The sequence below is a fragment of the Cotesia typhae genome, unplaced genomic scaffold (genome assembly GCF_013202065.1).
Source record: "Cotesia typhae breed Kobodo isofemale line unplaced genomic scaffold, CoteBio_Ctyphae scaffold_152, whole genome shotgun sequence".
Taxonomy (NCBI): Eukaryota; Metazoa; Arthropoda; class Insecta; order Hymenoptera; family Braconidae; genus Cotesia; species Cotesia typhae.
This window is the reverse complement of record NW_027423776.1, coordinates 4,141,796-4,160,056: the sequence shown is the minus strand read 5'-3', so window position 1 is coordinate 4,160,056 and position 18,261 is coordinate 4,141,796. Positions and strand designations below refer to the sequence as shown.

General features: G+C 29.4%; 3 protein-coding genes across 4 annotated transcripts; 1 reads left to right on the top strand and 2 right to left on the bottom strand.

The window, feature by feature from the left end:
- The first annotated feature begins 896 nt into the window (after positions 1-896).
- On the top strand, positions 897-4,231 carry Bys (Bystin). Its single transcript, XM_074256072.1, has 3 exons — positions 897-1,256; positions 1,777-2,693; positions 3,325-4,231. The coding sequence occupies exons 1-3, from the start codon at positions 1,116-1,118 to the stop codon at positions 3,542-3,544; spliced, it is 1,278 nt and encodes a 425-aa protein (XP_074112173.1). The 5' UTR covers positions 897-1,115; the 3' UTR covers positions 3,545-4,231.
- Positions 3,435-6,324, bottom strand: LOC141535908 (ribonuclease H2 subunit B). Its single transcript, XM_074256073.1, has 5 exons — positions 6,270-6,324; positions 5,491-6,204; positions 4,799-5,323; positions 4,503-4,726; positions 3,435-4,427 (listed from the first exon to the last, which is right to left on the bottom strand). Exons 2-5 carry the CDS (start codon positions 5,579-5,581, stop codon positions 4,338-4,340), a joined length of 930 nt encoding a protein of 309 aa, XP_074112174.1. The 5' UTR covers positions 5,582-6,204; positions 6,270-6,324; the 3' UTR covers positions 3,435-4,337.
- Positions 6,325-9,440: 3,116 nt separating this feature from the next.
- Positions 9,441-18,048, bottom strand: Hzg (CTD small phosphatase herzog). Of its 2 annotated transcripts, XM_074257297.1 has the most exons (7): positions 17,654-18,048; positions 17,364-17,485; positions 16,841-17,201; positions 16,040-16,694; positions 14,591-15,030; positions 14,296-14,481; positions 9,441-13,849 (listed from the first exon to the last, which is right to left on the bottom strand). In XM_074257297.1, the coding sequence occupies exons 4-7, from the start codon at positions 16,107-16,109 to the stop codon at positions 13,652-13,654; spliced, it is 894 nt and encodes a 297-aa protein (XP_074113398.1). In that variant the 5' UTR covers positions 16,110-16,694; positions 16,841-17,201; positions 17,364-17,485; positions 17,654-18,048; the 3' UTR covers positions 9,441-13,651. The 2 variants fall into 2 exon arrangements, with proteins under 2 accessions (XP_074113398.1, XP_074113397.1); XM_074257296.1 differs by having other exon boundaries at positions 16,841-17,485.
- Between the last annotated feature and the right edge of the window lie 213 nt (positions 18,049-18,261).

The following is an 18,261-nucleotide window of genomic DNA, read 5'->3' as shown; positions in this document are numbered from 1 at the left end:
TGATATAGAGGACGATGATGATTTGTATCACGATAATCATTATCCGTTCGAAAATTTAACTGAGGTTGACGATTCTTCTACTGAAAACAACATTAATCATCATAATCAAAATAAAATTAATATTGATTCAAATGAAAACTTTTTACAAAGTGAAAATGATTGGGAAGGAAGTAATAGTTTTCGTGATGACCAGCATTACCATCATGATTATGATGTTGTTTCCACCAGTGATGGTATAGTTGCTTATATTGCTGGATATGTTGCGAGAAAATTTCAGCGAATGACTTCTTGCTGTGAATGTATTGAAACATTACGCTCTGCGAATTCCTCTGAACGTGATCGGGTCATATAATTAATGAGCAATGGTGGATTAATTTTTCCCAGTGAAAATTTATTCAGACTAATTAAAAAATTGGAACAAATAGTTTTAACCGTAGTTGGTACTAAAACTGTTAAAATAAATACTATGCACCAAGTGCTAGAGAAAATAGCAAAAGCTAAATGCCTCCCCATCCTAGGATGTGATGAACACAAAAAGGAGCTTACGGCTAAAATATTGAATAATTTTGTAATTATGAGAGGTAATTTTTTAGCTAATCTTATCAACCGAACTCTTAACGAACGAAAGATGATGGCCAAGAAACATCGTAAAATTTCTAAACTAGCTTAACTTATTAAACTCTTCAGTAATATTCTACTTTCAACATATATACGCTTATTAATTAAGAATAAAATTACCTAAACTATTTGAATACTTTATTATTATTATTATTATTATTATTATTATTATTATTATTATTATTATTATTATTATTACTATTACTATTATTATTATCCCAATTCGCAACTAAAAATGAAATTTTAATGTTTTCTTTTGATAAATGTGATTGTACATTGCATTCCGCGTCATTTATTTAAAAACCTGACATTAGAGACACTTGCGCACTCTAGTGGTGAAAGATCTGTCCTCCAATTTTCGGACGCTTGTAATACATTACGATCGTCCTCCTTATATCTAGCCTCCGTGATACAAAGTTTAGGTTGCGGATGGAAATGTGATATTGTGATTAACACGTGTTTTTATTTCTGTAATTTAATAATTACTTTAATCAATCATGGGAAAAGCTAAAAAAGTTCGTGTTTCAAAAGGGGATACTCTTCCAGCAAAAGTACCTCTAGCAGATCAACTCGAAGGAGATGGTATTGTTAAATCCAAAAATCGTAATAAAATACGTTTCCGGGCTGAAGAAAATGAGGTTAGTATTTTTGATTATGAGTAATTAGATTTTTATTTAATTAAAATTAATAATATATTCTAACTTTTCATTAATAATAAATTAAATTTTTAAGTAAATAGAATAATTTCAAAATAGTAAACATTGATGATAAATAAATTGTTTAAAAAAAAAAAAAAATCTAAAAAATTTCAGTCGTAGAAATTGAGAAAAAAAATTCAATTTATATTTTATTATTTGATATTAATTTTTTTAATAAATAAAAAAAGATATTTTCTTTAATTTTATATTTTTAATATTATTATATAATACTGAAGTTAGCCATCAGCTGTTAATTTAAAAAATTTTTTTAACAAATCAATCACAATTAAAAAAATGCTTCTAAAAATTTTCACTTGTAATTTTTATTAATTTTCACATGTGAAATTTTTTAATTAAATTTTTTTTATAATAATTTAATTGCTATAAAATTCTAAAAAAATTTTTAATATTTGTCAACTTTAGTGTCATTATTATTATTCATTTATAAATATCTTTACAGGAATTTATTGATCCAAAAGTATCCAGCAGAGTTATTAAGTTAACAAACCAGCAGCGTAAAGAAGAAGAAAGCGAAGATGAAAAAACTAACGAAGGAAAAAAAGCTCTACTAACTCTTGACGAAGATGAAGAAGAGTATAAAATGAGTGATGATGAACAAGTCACCGGGAATGAATATTACGATGACATTCAAATCGACGAACAAGATGAAAGAGCGCTGGAGTTGTTCATGGACCGGGGTAGAGCCCCGACAAGAACACTCGCTGACATAATCCTCGAGAAGTTAGAGGAGAAAAAAACAGAAATCCAGTCCCAGTTTTCTGAAATAGGCTCCATACAGATGGATGACATGCACCCACTTTTAAAAGAGTCTTTTGAAAAAATGAAACCAATATTGTCTGTGTACAGAAGCGGTGCATTGCCGAAATTATTCAAATTTATACCTTCTATGAAAAACTGGGAACAAGTACTTTACATACTAGACCCGCCTAGCTGGACAGCCGCTGCTATGTACCAAGCTACACGTATCTTTGCTTCAAATCTCAAGGAAAACATGGCGCAGAGGTTTTATAATTTAGTTTTGCTTCCACGTGTTAGAGATGATTTAGCAGAGTACAAACGTTTGAACTTCCATTTGTATCAAGCGGTCAGGAAAGCTTTGTATAAACCCAGAGGGTTCATGAAAGGCTTCCTCTTGCCGCTTTTGGAGTCCGGTGACTGCACTCTGAGAGAAGCTATTATCATCGGGTCAATAGTTGCAAAAAACTCGATTCCTATGTTGGAGTCAGCGGCTGCTCTATTGAAAATTGCTGAGATGGGGTATACTGGAGCTAATAGTATTTTTATTAGAATATTTTTGGATAAAAAATACGCTTTGCCTTACCGTGTAGTGGATGGTGTGGTTTTCCATTTCTTAAGGTAATTTTTTCTTCTATATATTGCATTACAGATGCCACAAAGGCGTATAATAAAAATTTTATTTTTTTTCTAAGCCCAAAAAAATTTTTAGTTGGAAGAAAAAATTTGTTTTGCATTTATGCACGCATATAAAAAAATGAAAATTAAGTTAGCCGATATCTAAACTTTTTTAAAATTTTTTTTATTAATAAAATAAAAAAAAAAATCCACATATAACAAATTTGAAAAACTATACGTGCAATTTTTTAAAAATATTTTTTTATTGCTAATTTAATTAATAAAACAAAATAAAAATTTTTCGCTGTTGGCTAATTTTAGTTTCATATAAAAAAAAAGGTTTTTTTCGGAACCGACGTATTTTTGTATGAAGCGTGTAGAAATGCAAGAAAAAAATTTTTCTTCTAACTAAAAATTTTTTTGTACAGAAAAAAAAGAACAGAATTTTTATTATACGCCCTCATGGTATCCGTCTTCGGTCCCGGAAGCCATAAGGGTGTATGAAATTTTTTTTTTTTTAGCATTTCTCCACATTTCGGACAAAACTATGTCGATTCCCGAAAAAAAATTTTTTATACGCCCGTATGACTTTTTAATCATGAATTATAAAATAATAACAATTAAAATATTACAGATTTGAAAGAGACACCAGAGAATTACCAGTTCTATGGCACCAAGCTTTATTAACATTCGCTCAACGTTATAAGAGTGACATCAGTTCAGAGCAAAGAGAAGCATTACTGGAATTATTAAAGCGACAGTATCATCATACACTTACTGCAGAAATACGACGAGAGTTACAACACGCAAAGTGCCGCGATGTTGAAGGTATCGAGCCCATGGAAGCGAATTAATTTTTTTTTTTTTTTTTTTTATAATAAATTTTACATGTATTTAAAGCACAAAATTGTTAATAAAAATTAAAAAAAGGCAATAATTATACTTTTTCCATGCTTTATTGAGTCTTGATTTGTTTTTTAACATCGAAGATTATTATTGATATTATTAATTGATAATACTAAATTACAATGAAATGCTATTAATTTTGAAGCACAATCATTAATCACAAATACATATTTTACGATGTATAAGACTTAAATAAAATCTCATAAAAAGTATCAAATGGTTAATTTGGCAGGAGATTGACACAAGTACTGTGTAATGCACAATAAAATTATAAAAATAATATTGTTTTACGTGAAACAAAAATCTGTACAAAGTATACTTTGTATGGTAAATTAATAATTCATACGACTATTTACATGACAAACCTATTACTGTATTGTAAAACCTTTTTATTTGAAAGTTTAATAGCGCATGTCTGGAGACGAGATTCAAGAGTCAACAATACTATTGCGATTGTTTTTGTAAGTACAGTATTAATCTTTTGAGCAAATAATGTGTAGCAAGGTGTTGATATTTATTCTCGAGTTATTGCAGCTGTTATTGTTATTTATTTAGGTTCGCTGTTTCGTTTGTTTGTTTATTTCATTATCATTATTATTATTATTATTATTATTATTATTATTATTAATATTTAATTTAAAATTAATCTAATTTTAATTTAAGTAACACCGATAAAAATCGTTGATCCGTTAAAACGTTACGAATGCAACCTACAGAGACAGTCTTATCTAATAAGTATGTTTATTTTTTCTTGAAAAATGAAGAGATATTTTTTGAACCAGCTGCTGCTTTTTGACGGGCCAATTCTTTTTTTGTCGGTTGTTTTGTCACCTTTAATTCAAAAATTAAATTTAATTAATTTTGACTGAAAAAAAAAATATATTTTTAATTAAAATTAATTAATACCTTTTCAGGCTTGGTTAAATCTAATGCACGCATTTTAGGTGGATTTTCCGTTTCAGCGGGTTCACTTTTCTGCCGTTTGTTATCTGATACTTCTTTAGGGCTTGACAGCTTTCGCTTAGGATTATTTTCTATTTCCTCTGGTAAATTAAGAAACTGAGCTAATTTTTTGGACAAATCTTCAGACAAGTACTCCGAGACAATGCCGTGAGCGTATCTCAAGTATTCTGTAATAAAAAAAAAAAAGAAAAGATATTTTAATAAATTAAAATAAAATTATTAAAACATCAAATGCTTACCAGTATCACTAGCAGGTTCATATTTACTACTTTTAACATAATTTGCACTGACAGCACCAGGAGATACATAAATGCCCTTTTGTCTTAGGGTCTCAGCGACTCGTTCAACTTTCTTCTGCAGCCAAATCAGCGTTTTTTCTTCATTGTACTTGTAAGCTTGCAAAGATTCATCACCGCGGCGATCCGCGATCAGAGTTAGCTTGAGATTTTGACAGCGAGCCAGTCTTTCAGTCTCCGGGTACTCGTCGTCTCTGAGAAGCTGCTCCAGAGGTACAGCGTACTGGGATTTTCTCAAGTACGGTAAAACGAGAAATATTGGATCAATTGGTGTTGAAAGGTGCATTTTTCCATCTGACTTAACATTGTCGTCAACAAACCATGATCTTTTGTTCTCATCGATTGTCAGAACTTCTTGAACTGTCAAATCCCCGGGACTGAATAAAAACATTGCTGCTTGGCTGGATGCTGGATGTCGCAATTTAACAATATCCGGAATATTTCCATCAGTACCTTCTAGTCCTTCACCTAAAATAAAAAATAAAACGTCAAAAAATTTTAATTATCAATCTATATTCGTAATTTAATGAATTTTATCCGACCAATAGAAGCAGTGACAAAAGATTGATCGCTTTTTTCATTATTCTTTTATTTTTTATTATATAGGTAGATGATATTTTTTTTTTTTTATTTACCTTTCATGAGAAAAACCCACGCATTGGTGGCCGGATTAGAATTTGATGACGTTTTGACGCATTTTTTCGGTGATGCTTTTACGCGGGGCATGATAACCTATCAATCTAAAACACTTGTCCCGAAGATAATTTAACCAAAGACGATTTTTAAAGAGTTTTAATAAACAAAACTGACATATGAGGAAAAAAATTCACAGGTCAGCCATTTTTCACAAGTGGTTCTATAGTGACCAATACCTGTAAATATGATTTTATGATATTTTCACACGTTAAATTATTATATGTATTGTAGTGGTTCAATTTAAACCACATTTTCACATGTGCACCAATTATCCGTGGGCTTTTGTTTATTAATCTCGAGGTAACTTTAATTATTAGAAATATTGAAATTAATAACTGCGTTATCTATTGGTTCTTTGTTGTTTTTTTTGTTTTCCTCCAACACCAACTCGATCAAACTAAAATTGTTATACTGCACATGCGACATGCGAAAAATTTTCAACCCTCTCTCTGCTCTCAACTCCACTGAACTCTAAGGGAGAAGAAATCAAGCTTCCTGTCAACATTTCTCAGCCGATACCAACGGATTTGTGGAATATTTCGCCATTTAATTCATAACAGAGTCAATCCATATTTTTTACAAAAATTTTTTTTGCAGCGCAATGGAGCTGTTTTACAGTTTTACAATTTGTAAAAATTTAATTTATCGAAATCCTGAAAGAAGTGAAATTTTAATAATAAATTTGTAAGAAATAAATTTTAGAATAATCGAAAATTACCTTGACTCAAAATAGTGATTGAATATTTAAAGAATTTAGACTAACAGCAATATGAAATTTGCATCCGCTACAACCTAAAAAAAAAATATTTATTTGAAGGTGGATTTTATTTTTAATAAAATTATTAACAGTAGTCGGTAAGATCATTTGCATTGCAAGACATATTTGAAATTTCAAAAAAATAATAAAATAATCTTTATAGCATTTTAATTTTTTAGAATTTCCTGATTTCTTACATCGAATAATTGTTTCATTATAAAATTGAGAACTCAATTATTGATGACACTGAAGTCAGCATGAAGTTAAATAATAATACTGAAGTTAGTGGTCAGCTGTCGATTTTAAAAATTTTTTTAACAAATCAATTACAATAAAAAAATGCTTCTAAAAATTTTCACTTGTAATTTTTATTAATTTTCACATGTGGAACTTTTTAATTAATTTTTTTTTTAATAATTGCATTATTATAAAATTTTTAAATAATTTTTAATGTCTGCCAACTTCAGTGTTATATTAAATTTAGCTGTCACTTCACAATTGTTTTAATTTTCTTTAACAAATAAATTGTAGCAAAAAAAAATTATTAAAAAATTATTAAAAAAAATTATTAAAAAAATGGACTTGTAGAAAATTTAATAAATTAAAAATGCAATTTTTTAAAAATAATTTTTTTGTTAAAGAAAATTAAAAAATTGTCAAGTGACCGCCAACTTTAATGCCATAAAATCAGCAGGCATTTAAAAATTTTTCTGATTTTTATTATAAATTCATCATGATAGAATGTTTTTAAAAATTTGCACTTATGGTTTTTTAAAATTTCTGTATGTCTCATTTTTTCATTAAATTTTTTTCACTATAACAATGATTATAAAAATCTAAAAAATTTTTAGGTGTTTATTAATTAATAAATTCATAATCATTATTTAACAATCTTTTAGAACTCAATAAAAAATTTTATAAAAATTGTATATAAAATTCTCAAGTTTTTTCTTTTCATTTATTAATTTTGTAGATACTAACAATAATGTTTATTCAATATATTTGAAAAATTAAAAAAACAATAAAAGGATTGCATGGAACTCGGCCCACACACGAGGACTAATACCTAACTTATATAAACATATTATAATGGCTAGTTTTTAAGTTAATTTGCATCTGAATTTTTGTAAAACATATATAATTATTAACAAAAGCAAATAAACTTTTTCCAAAAAAAAAAAAAAAAATGAGATTGTACTCATTTGATACACTTGCCTTACAAAAATCAAGCGATTTTTTGAACTGAAATTGTCACTATTTATTTTCTATCCCACTTGTAGAACAGTACTTACACATAAATTTCATGGAAAAACTCTAGTTTTAAAGGTTGACATTTTTAAAAGACATTTTGCGTTTTAAATAAATTAAAAAAATTATTCCGTGGACGTCTGACTGTCAAATGTATGTACGAAAACTAGTGTGGTCACGATAACTGCCGAAAAATTAAACTGATCAAGTCCATTTTTTTTATACGCTTCATAATGATCTAAAATTAAGTCCTTTCAAAGATTACGGTCTAATGCACTGTAGTTTATTTATAATTATCAATAAACTAAAAATCCACTAATCGTTTATGGCGCGAAAGATTTAAAAGTATTTTTTTTTAATTACTAAATATATATACAATTTTTTTGTATTTTATTTAAATCAATTTTGTTATGAAAAATCAGATTATAAGGCGTGCGCTTTTGGATATTCCAAACTTTTTGACAGTGCATTTACTGGCAATAAGAATTTTACCCTCGATAAAATTTTATTTCCGATTAAAAAACTGGCCCTTAATAATTTTAAGTTAATTAATTAATAATAATAATAATAATAATAATATTGTTAAAAAAACGAAGATATAGGAAATTTTCTACTTCTATTTTTATAATTACTATTTTTCTCTAATTATACAATATATTTAATATGATGGATTAAATATAATAATTACTTCAAATTAGAATGTATAAAATTACTTTCTGAAGTGAATTTCATCACGGTTGAAGAAAAAAAAAAAGTAAAAGTGTAACTCAAGGAAAGAGATTGAAAAATTTAACATGTTAATTTTTTATGGTTCATAAACCTTGAATTAAAAATTAAAATAAACACGTAATAGTGTCAAAATTCATAGGGAAAAATATTACAATGAGCGACCTAGAAAAAAAAAAGTTTTTCTAAATAATCCCTATTTATAGTCGATGTTTGATTCAATTGAATACAAAAAATTTTATCAGCCATTAAATTTAATGATTTTTATTCAAAGGAAATGTAAATTCATCGTTTGAATTAACAAAGCGCATAGCGTGCTGATAATAGCTGCGTTGGTTAATTAAATAGCTTTTTTTAACCTTTCAACTTATGAAAAATTATATTTTTAAAATTAATTTACCGTAAAAACGAATTTAAATAAATTTTAATAAATAATTTTTTTTTACAGCTCTGTTGGTGTTAAATACATAACTTGTATCTTTCTATTTTATCAAACTAAGTGAATTACATAACTATTGAAATATTAAATTTAGTATGAATTAAATTTGGAATAATTATATAAATATTGGGAGCTTAAGTTAATAATAACTTCCATCAAAGGCCAAAACTCAGTCTAAAATTTTGTCAAAATAAATTTAATTATTCTAGACCTTGGAAGTTTGATAAAACGATGACAAACATTAAAATTAAAACCTTGACCATTCATATTTTTAACAAAAGTATAAAATTAATAAAAGTTTGAATATCTTTGAGTAAAAAGTAAATTTTCATGTTATACTAATATGAATGTATTGATGTGAGAATACATGCATATATTATATTCCTTTATTGATAATAATAATAGCTTAATAATAGAATAAAGATATTGGAGTTTCAAGTAAGTCAATATCAGGGTCATGCTTCAGTACTTGAGTTGGAAGCATGACGATGACGGTTCAATTGAATGCATCGTCGACCCACTTAACTCAGCTACAAAGTCAATACAAAGAGAAAATATTGCAAACAAAGCATTATTGACTCTATCGAAATTTAATCTAAAACATAAAAAAACAGTATTTACACCTATATCTTAAAATAAACTAAATATCTAATAATTATTTTTACTTTTAATATGATAAAGTTTTTAGGTAGAAAAAATACAAATTTCAGACATCAAAATTATCAAAGATACATGTATATTTTTTTTATTAAACACAGAATCACAGAGCAAACTGGACATGATCGGAGGGGTGGGGAATATTACATTTTTTTTAAAACTATTGTCTTGTCGCAAATCAAAACACGAAGCAAATTAATGAACAAAATTATATATTATTTATTATGCTAAATAAAATTTTAATGAAAGTAAATAATAAAGAGCGCTTTGCTATAACTAAGATGGATGAAGTTTATGAAACATGTGCGTGTTAACAAGAAGACAATTACGTATAGATTTACAATGTTATGACGTGGGCTTCATGTAATGACTGCGAGCGCAATATTTTTATTTTGTTTTTAAAAGGATTGTTAGTTGGAAGTTTCAAGTTTTATTTACAACTCAAGGCAATATTATTAATAATTAATAATTAAGTCTACATGCATACTGATATATTTATATATATATATATATATATATATATATATATATATATATATATATATATATATATATATATTTTTTTTTTTTTTTCAACACTCTAATATCCCGCTTGAAAATTTGTCTCTCTGTTTTATATCAATTTTTTCTATACATATATATTTTTGTGACAAATTTTGTACAATATTTAAATTATTAATAATAATAATTTTATGGATATCTGCATACCTAATTATTTTCACGTTAATTAATAAATTTAATTAATGCATTGTAGTTTTATTATTATGAAAAATTTTAATAATAAAACTATGAAATTGGTTTGACGTATTTTTTTTTTTTATTTACAAAAAATGTATTTATATATTTATTCAATTTCAATTAATTTTCAATTAATTATCCGCATTATCAATATTATTTAGTATTTAATTTTATTTATTCACGTAATTTACAATTTTGTTCTCTATTTAATCAATACAATAATTATTTGAAATCATTTCTCTTTTGTTCACATTCTATACTTTTATCTAAAAAGTTATATTTGTTTTACAGTTAGTGTACCGACTTAATATTTTCCCACAGCGACATTGTCGTTTGTTTTAAATTTAACAAATTTGTACTTGCAAATAATCATTGCGGCATATCGCGTTTTTCAATAGCTTATTTTTAAAAATTATAAAACGTACATTTAAGTACGTCTATTAATTTGTTAATTGTTATTTTATAATTGTAATAATAATAATAATAATATTAATAATATAATAATAATCATAATAATGTATAATGCTTGTAACGAGAGCCAATATAATAAAAATGATCGAATAAGCGAATCGTCCATTGGCTGCTATTATTTTTAAATTTACAATTTTCTTTCAATTTACAATATAAATTTAAAATTTTTTAGCTATCACTCACACTAATTCACACATTCACACACATGCATTCAATATATATCGTTCAATTGGGTTATTTCGATAAATCGGTATTGTTTTGAATGTAAAATCATTTCTCGTAAAATTTTACGCACTTACATCACTCTTAATAATTGTGTATATATAAACAATATAAATAAATACAATTATATGTATTTATATAAACACAGAGTAATTAATAAATTTATTACAAAAAAAAAATTTGACGAAAATAGCCAATAACTTCGTCGTGTTTAGTCACATTATATAAATTTTAATTGTTTTTCATTCTAATTACGGAAGCACCAATTGATTACTATTTTTCGTCAATAACTTATAAAATACCGACGTTACGTGCGGCGTATTTCGATTGAGCCTCAGTCGAGTAATACCAATAAAATATCTACGACTGATTTATTTTATTTTTGTTTGTTTGTTCATTAATTTTTTAATTATTTTATTATAAACATTCCACTTAAAGTCCCAGCAATGCCACACGTCTGCAATAAATCTTTTACGATAATTTATTATCTTTTTGATCATTGCACACCATTCTCCATTTTTTAGCTTTTCTATTTTTATTTAAATATTTCTTTGATTTATTTGTTTAATTTATTTAATTCACGATCACGACTAACGTACGTGACACGTGAGTGTAAAAAATTACGAAATTACGACATCGATTTACAGGTAAATAATTTTGGTTTAAAAAATCTAATTAATTCTCTTATTTTACTGTAAGAGTAAACATTGTATTGTAAAAAAAAAAAAAAACGAACGAAAAAAAAAAAAGTAAACACAATAGTAAACTATTTAATTAAACAATTAATTATTTTGTAAATAGGAAGAAAACAAAGGCATTGTTTTGATGCATAGAAATTAAGGCATTAATTAATAAAGTATAGTAGGACGGACCGATTGTTTGTTTATAAACAATAATAACATTATTATGTGGATCACGAAGAGTTATTACAAGTACAAATAATAACAACACTAATTACAGTACTTATATATGTGTATAAATAATTATTTTTTTGGCGTAAAATTGATCATTAAAATCCATTAATTACTCAAAAAAAAAAAAAAAAAACATCGGAAATATTTAAATATATGTACGTACACGTAAATGTATAATAGTATAGTAATAATAATAATATCAAGCGCTGTCGCTAAGTACAAGTGCTCTTTACAATAACCACTACTATTTTTTACTCAATAATTGACGATAAAAAAATCAAGATACGATTTATATTACATCAGTATGGAAAATTTTTTATACAATCATCATATAAGTCTTGTAGTTCCGGAAAAAACAACTGGAGCGGCAGTTAAAGTCTTTTGAATCATCATTATTATTATTATTGTTAATTTAATTTAATTTAATTTTATACTTAATTAACATATATCATTTTTGTAAGCTTTCTCAATTTTTCGATATTTTAATTGATAGACAAAAAATCGAAGAGTGAAAAAATAATAATACCTAACTCAACGATGAGTAGTTAGAAAGATGTCTTGGATTATTAAATAACTTATTTATGTTTTTGTAATCCTTGACAATTAACGTTACCGCCCGTAGAACATTGTAAATGGAGTTGGTAATGGTGCAAGAGTAATACGAATTTAACGATTCGTTTATTTAACGATATTTAATGTTCACTAACCGGTTGATTGGCTTGATCTTAATCAGTTTAAAACTTTATTTATTTAATTAATAAATGTTTGTTTTTGTTTTTATTTTCTACGACATTATTGCGAGGCATATTGTGATCCTGTACGTGGCAAGCTTAGTAAGATGTTAGTTACTATAATAAAAGTTTACCTACTGAAATAAAATTGACATAATTATTAAAGTGAGCAACGTTGCGTTTAATAGCGTATTCTTAAAATCTCCCTTGATAGCATTGCTCAAAAAAATTTATATAAAATATAAAACAAAAAATATATGTATAAATAATTCTAATTCGTTAATGATGATATCGTCTTAATACAAAGTTATATTAATTTAACACGCAAAGGATTATCGCCGCACGTCTTTGCGCTGTTGTCTGGAGAGAGAAAGAATGTGATATGCATCATTTCTCTTATATACTTTTCAAGTTCACGTGTAATTCTATGTAATCGGTAATCTTATTAATCATTTTACTTTTTTTATTTATTTATATTTATATATTATTATTTTTATTATTCTTTTGACTTTGTCGAACGACCTCGAGTAATCCCTCATGCGATCGACAACGAGATCACGCATACCAGTGACCCGTGCGTAACAAATGCGTGCTCAATCACCTTTTGTCTAATTTCAACGATGTAAATACTTGCTTTAACTTAATTCGAATAATAAAAATAGGATAAAATGATAATAAAAAACGGCATAACGCTCCAGTAAATAGAAATTTTTTTTACCGTTCTAATTACTTGTAAATAGATAGGTATAAAAAAAAAAAATAAATAAAAAAAATAACACTAAAGTATGTTTTGGAAGCCAACAAAAGTCTTTGATAGTTTTCAGATATTTTTACGCGATAAGATGTTTCTTATCGTTAATCTTTTATTATGAATAGTAAGGCGACGAAGCTAGTACCAATCAGATAAAGTTATCAAGAATAATCACGTATCTAATCCACAGTAAATCTTTCGCGTCTCTCCAGACTAAGCGTAAATTTAATTATTTATTATTTTACTTTTAATAGTTATTATTTGAATTATGTCACCGGTGATCTCCGAGTTGGAGACGGTGCCGACTGCTTGGATGGTGACTCTAGCGATAGACGTTCAACAGCAGCACAAGACAGTCCAGCAACACGAAGAAGCTCATCAAATGCTCTCCTGAGGTCGCAGTGTGAGGCAAAGAGACTGACCGCTAGGCCAGGCTCCCGGCGGGGCTAGGAGGCTCCCATTGATCCTTGTCCAGGGCTCGAATTATTTTGTAACGTACCGCCACCCGGTACTTGATTATACGGATGTTTACTATTACATAGCACTGTGTAAATATTTTCAACATTACTCAGCTTCTCAAAAAAGGGAATCAGGTCAAGCAGCTCCGAATCTGTCATGTCATCGAACCATGAAGCTACCGGTACCTATGCAACATAACAATTATTATTTACAATAAACTTTTTATTCATAAATTATAAATCAATAACTAAATTATATTTTTAATATTCTAATAATGACACAGAGTGTTTTTTTTTTGTTGTAAATTACAGCTGACTGGAGGTCTTATTTTACTCATAACCTACGTAGATAGTTTAAAGTTTAAATCGCATCAGTGTTCGTATAAATATTGATTCTCTCTTGACCATGAAATTATATACGACCCCATAATGTCAGAGGCAACACAGAGAGAGAGAATATTCAGAGTGCAGAGCACAGGCTGATGCTGGTTATTATTATCAGATACAAAAAAAAAAAAAAAATAAATAAATAAAAAAAATAGAAAAAAAAGTCAACGTAGTAGACTTAGATCTATCTATGAATTATAAAAGTAAGAATGAAAAATAATCATTAATAAAAAATTTTTTCTTACTGCATTATCCGGGTGAAATATATAACTCGCTGGACTATTATCAACGATTATAATCTGCTGAAGGTCTCTACCAAGCTTATTTAAATCCTTGACATAATTACCACGATGAAAAACACACGATTCTCTAAACAACCTCGCTCTAAAGACTCCCCATCTATCAAGCAAATCAGCAACAGGATCCGCGTACTAAAATCAATTAAAAAAATATAAATATATGTATGTTAGTATGTGTGTATAAAGTTATTTAAAAAAAGGAAAAAAAGTAATAAAAAAAATAAATAATGAATACACTTACTTTAGCAAGACTCGCGGTAAATAGAACACATTCATAAAGTTCACCCATTCTCTGTAAAAACTCGTCGACATAAGGCCTCTTCAAAACATACACCTGATGCACTGTTCCATCAATCTCGACGGGTACAACAAAGTCTGCATTGTTGATCGGCTTGAACGAACTATGCACCAGAGTCTCATCCAAATCAATTACCATACACTTTTTGTGCATATCCTGATGTCTAATGGGTGGTAGAAGGTATCTTGGTGATCGGGTACCAGGCGGCGGGGTGCCTCTACCCTCGCTCTGGAGAGAACTTGCTTTTGAGCTCTTGGAGCTGCCGCTACCTCGGCCCCTGCCGAGACAGCACAGGAGAGAGCGCAATAAACCTCTTCCTCGAGGTTTTTTGCCACCCGGTGGTCTGTTGTTACTGGTCGCCTCATTTTCTCTCGGTAATTGTGCTGAAATGCCATAAAAAATATATAAATAAATAAAGAGAAAATTTTAATCATTCTTCGTGATACGCTTCAATAGAGACGTTTGGAATTGTTATAGTAGTTATTTGTTGTTGTTGTTATTATTATTTGCATTCCATGAGGTAAATAGAAAGAATAGTAGAACACACACACACACACACACACACACACACACACACACACACACACACACACACACACACACACACACACACACACACGGATATAAATGCGCATTTAGCATAAATTAAGTCCAACTATTTAAATTGTATGAATTTATTTATAACTCTTTTTATAATTTTCGATTATACTTACATGCAAGTAATATTTAATAATTAATATTTTGTATCATAAAAAAGTATACAAAAAATTAACTGTTGAGAATCAAAAGAAAAATAAAAAGTAAGTACTTGAGTACAGAGTTTAAAATTCTAACAAGTAGAAATAGAGCCAAACGTTATTTTATTAGTTTTCGGAGTAGGTACACTCAAACAAAAAAGAGAAATAAAATGAAAGAGACGGAGCTAAGTATGAAGGACAGATTGGAGCACCGAGTTACAAGCTACAAGTTACCTAGTAAAGTACATAAGTGTGTAAGTAACCAAAAGTCGAGTAGGTAAATAGATATTAATGGTGGGATATAATAATATAAATAAAAGTAGTGATAAAGTTAATAAAATAAAAAATAGTAAGGTAAAGGCAAACTAAGGTGAATAATATGTTAGGTCTAGGCGAGGCGAGTATCAAGGAACAATCTCTCTTCCCCGCGGTAACAGGTGCAGACTCCTTGCTCACACACACATACACACACACACGCACACTTTTCTGGCGTACACCTCCCGCGAATAAAATGGTATTACTGCAAGTAAGTAAGTAAGTAAGTGAGTAATTGATTATGTATAAAGTAATGTAACATAAATTGAGTGCAGCTGGGAGTTGGGATGGTCCTGATATGTCACACCCACTGTCACAGAACGTAGTCGTCAGTACGTACCTTTCTCGTTATTGAAGTGGCCAAGCTCGTCATCCCGTGACACTTGGGTGATAATGGACGATGCGTCCATTTAAAACATTTGTTGGTCGTTCCTTGTTGAGCCCGATCGTGAATTCTGTGGATGCGCAGAGTACTATCACCAGCACTAGCACAATCGTGACAATCACTTCCACCACGATAAACACCAACACCAAGAGCACCGCGGCTATCACCACCGGGGCCGTCGTCACCAACACCAAGACAAGCGCCACGAGATTCACGACAAGTACACACACGTGTAATCGTTAACGCATGCATGCACGCACCCTGTACTCACTCGCGCCTCGTCGCGGTCGCCGCCAAACACGCCGTAAAGAGCCTTTACTTTTATCTCACTCGCTCAAACTTGTTTTTATTCCCTTTAACTCGTTTTATGCTGCTGCTGCTGCTGCTGTTGCTGCTTCTTCTTCTTCTTCTTACTCTTCACTCTCAAGCTATTTTCTTCTTCCCAGTATTCAGTATATATGTAACTGCTGTATTCAGCTGCTGTCGCGCGAAGCGCCGCGAACACACTGACGGACCGTGGTAGACGTAGACAGCGGCGTCGCCTCAGTGAGCTCAATCTCAACGACTACTACCACTGAGAACCTCCAATGAGCAATCACGGACGATAAACCTACACATAAACAAATTTAACACTTATATCCAGGGACCAGGTATATATATATATATATATATATATATATATATATATATATATATATATATATATATATATATATATATATATATATATTTTATTTATTTATTTATTTTACTCACAGTCTATAGTAACTGGTGATATGATGAGCGCGCAAATAACGGCCGACGATCATACACACACTCCTCACTGGTGTTGTCTTTAGCTCTGCGTAAGTAGATGTGATGCTATTGCTATTGCTATACTAGATAAAAATCCATCTGTGTATATTTATATACATGTATATTTTTGCTGTTGTACTGAACAATTTATACCAGTGTAGTCTGTAATATAGAGTCTATCAGTAAGAGTAGTACCGCGACCCGGTGTCGGAGAAGGGGCCACAAGCTAGTGGTAGAGAGTCTTCGAGTTGTTCCGCTTCCAACAGCCCAAAATGGCAGCGTTGTTGCGTTTTTGTTCCCTTTCGGCGCACCCACGGGTATACTGAGAACAGAGAGAGGGAATGTTATATGTAGTGTCTACTGATACTCTCTTAGAACCAGATCCAGAGACTCTCTATATCTACACCAGTCACTGATCACTTATATTAGAATATTTAATATATTTTCTCTGGTCTTAACCAACCCATATGATTAATGTACGCACTAGGATGCTCTTATCAGGTAGCTTCCTCTTCTACCAGATTATTTACCAGCTGTTATGATCATCCAGATTATGAACCTCGAAACTGAAGATTCAAGGCTTGTCTTTGCTTAATCACAGTGATACTAAAATAATTTAAAAAAAAAAAATTAATTAGCTATACTGACGTTTTGATCAACTTGTCATATTGTATATAAATGACAGTACTTAAATACATGTATACAGAGTAATAAGTATTTAAGTAAAATATATATAGATATATGCAAGTATATGCATGTTAAATTTAACCACACCTATGTTTATTATCGTACGGCCATTGTCCGGTCGGATTTATTTAACTTGCGATGACACAACTTGTGTGTGTTATTATTATTATTTATTTAAATTTGTTCTTTAGCATTTTGTCCGCGTGTGAGACTGGGTTTTCACGACACTTACAACAGCAATTACCACCACCAGTACTATATGTTATGTAGAGGTATAATTTGGTCACAACAATGCTTGTAGGTGTTATTTATTTACTTCGGATTTTATTGCGCCGAATGGGTGTCCTCATTTGATAGAAAGATTGACTGGACAAATAAAAAAGTTTATCACGACCGCGGAATTTAAAATTGTCAGTGGTGAGTACTAAGGCCATACCGCGGAGACTCCGGGTGAAGGTAATACTCTCTCTGCCTTTATTACTCGGCTCTCAAGCTCTCAAAAACAAAGATATTGCGTTTTGATGCGAGTACGCACGTTTGGTGGCAATCAAGGAAGCGATATTGTCTGCTGATGATATGGTTAATAATCTGTTTTATTACTACTACCATTACCCTGATAGCCACCTTACCTGTAACTTACTGTCAAACTACGTCCGCAATTTGAAGCTAACTTGACGGAAAGAGTTGGTAAAGAA

Bases quoted from the DNA above. Each gene is read 5' to 3' on its own strand.
- Bys (XM_074256072.1), top strand. From the start codon at position 1,116: ATGGGAAAAGCTAAAAAAGTTCGTGTTTCAAAAGGGGATACTCTTCCA. The intron at 1,257-1,776 runs GTTAGTATTTTT...ATATCTTTACAG, and splicing joins TCCGGGCTGAAGAAAATGAG to GAATTTATTGATCCAAAAGT. The intron at 2,694-3,324 runs GTAATTTTTTCT...AAAATATTACAG, and splicing joins GTGGTTTTCCATTTCTTAAG to ATTTGAAAGAGACACCAGAG.
- LOC141535908 (XM_074256073.1), bottom strand. From the start codon at position 5,581: ATGCCCCGCGTAAAAGCATCACCGAAAAAATGCGTCAAAACGTCATCA. The intron at 5,324-5,490 runs GTAAATAAAAAA...TTTTTATTTTAG, and splicing joins GTGGGTTTTTCTCATGAAAG to GTGAAGGACTAGAAGGTACT. The intron at 4,727-4,798 runs GTAAGCATTTGA...TTTTTATTACAG, and splicing joins TGAACCTGCTAGTGATACTG to AATACTTGAGATACGCTCAC.
- Hzg (XM_074257296.1), bottom strand. From the start codon at position 16,109: ATGGACGCATCGTCCATTATCACCCAAGTGTCACGGGATGACGAGCTT. The intron at 14,482-14,590 runs GTAAGTGTATTC...AATTGATTTTAG, and splicing joins TTACCGCGAGTCTTGCTAAA to TACGCGGATCCTGTTGCTGA. The intron at 13,850-14,295 runs GTAAGAAAAAAT...TATGTTGCATAG, and splicing joins TATTTCACCCGGATAATGCA to GTACCGGTAGCTTCATGGTT.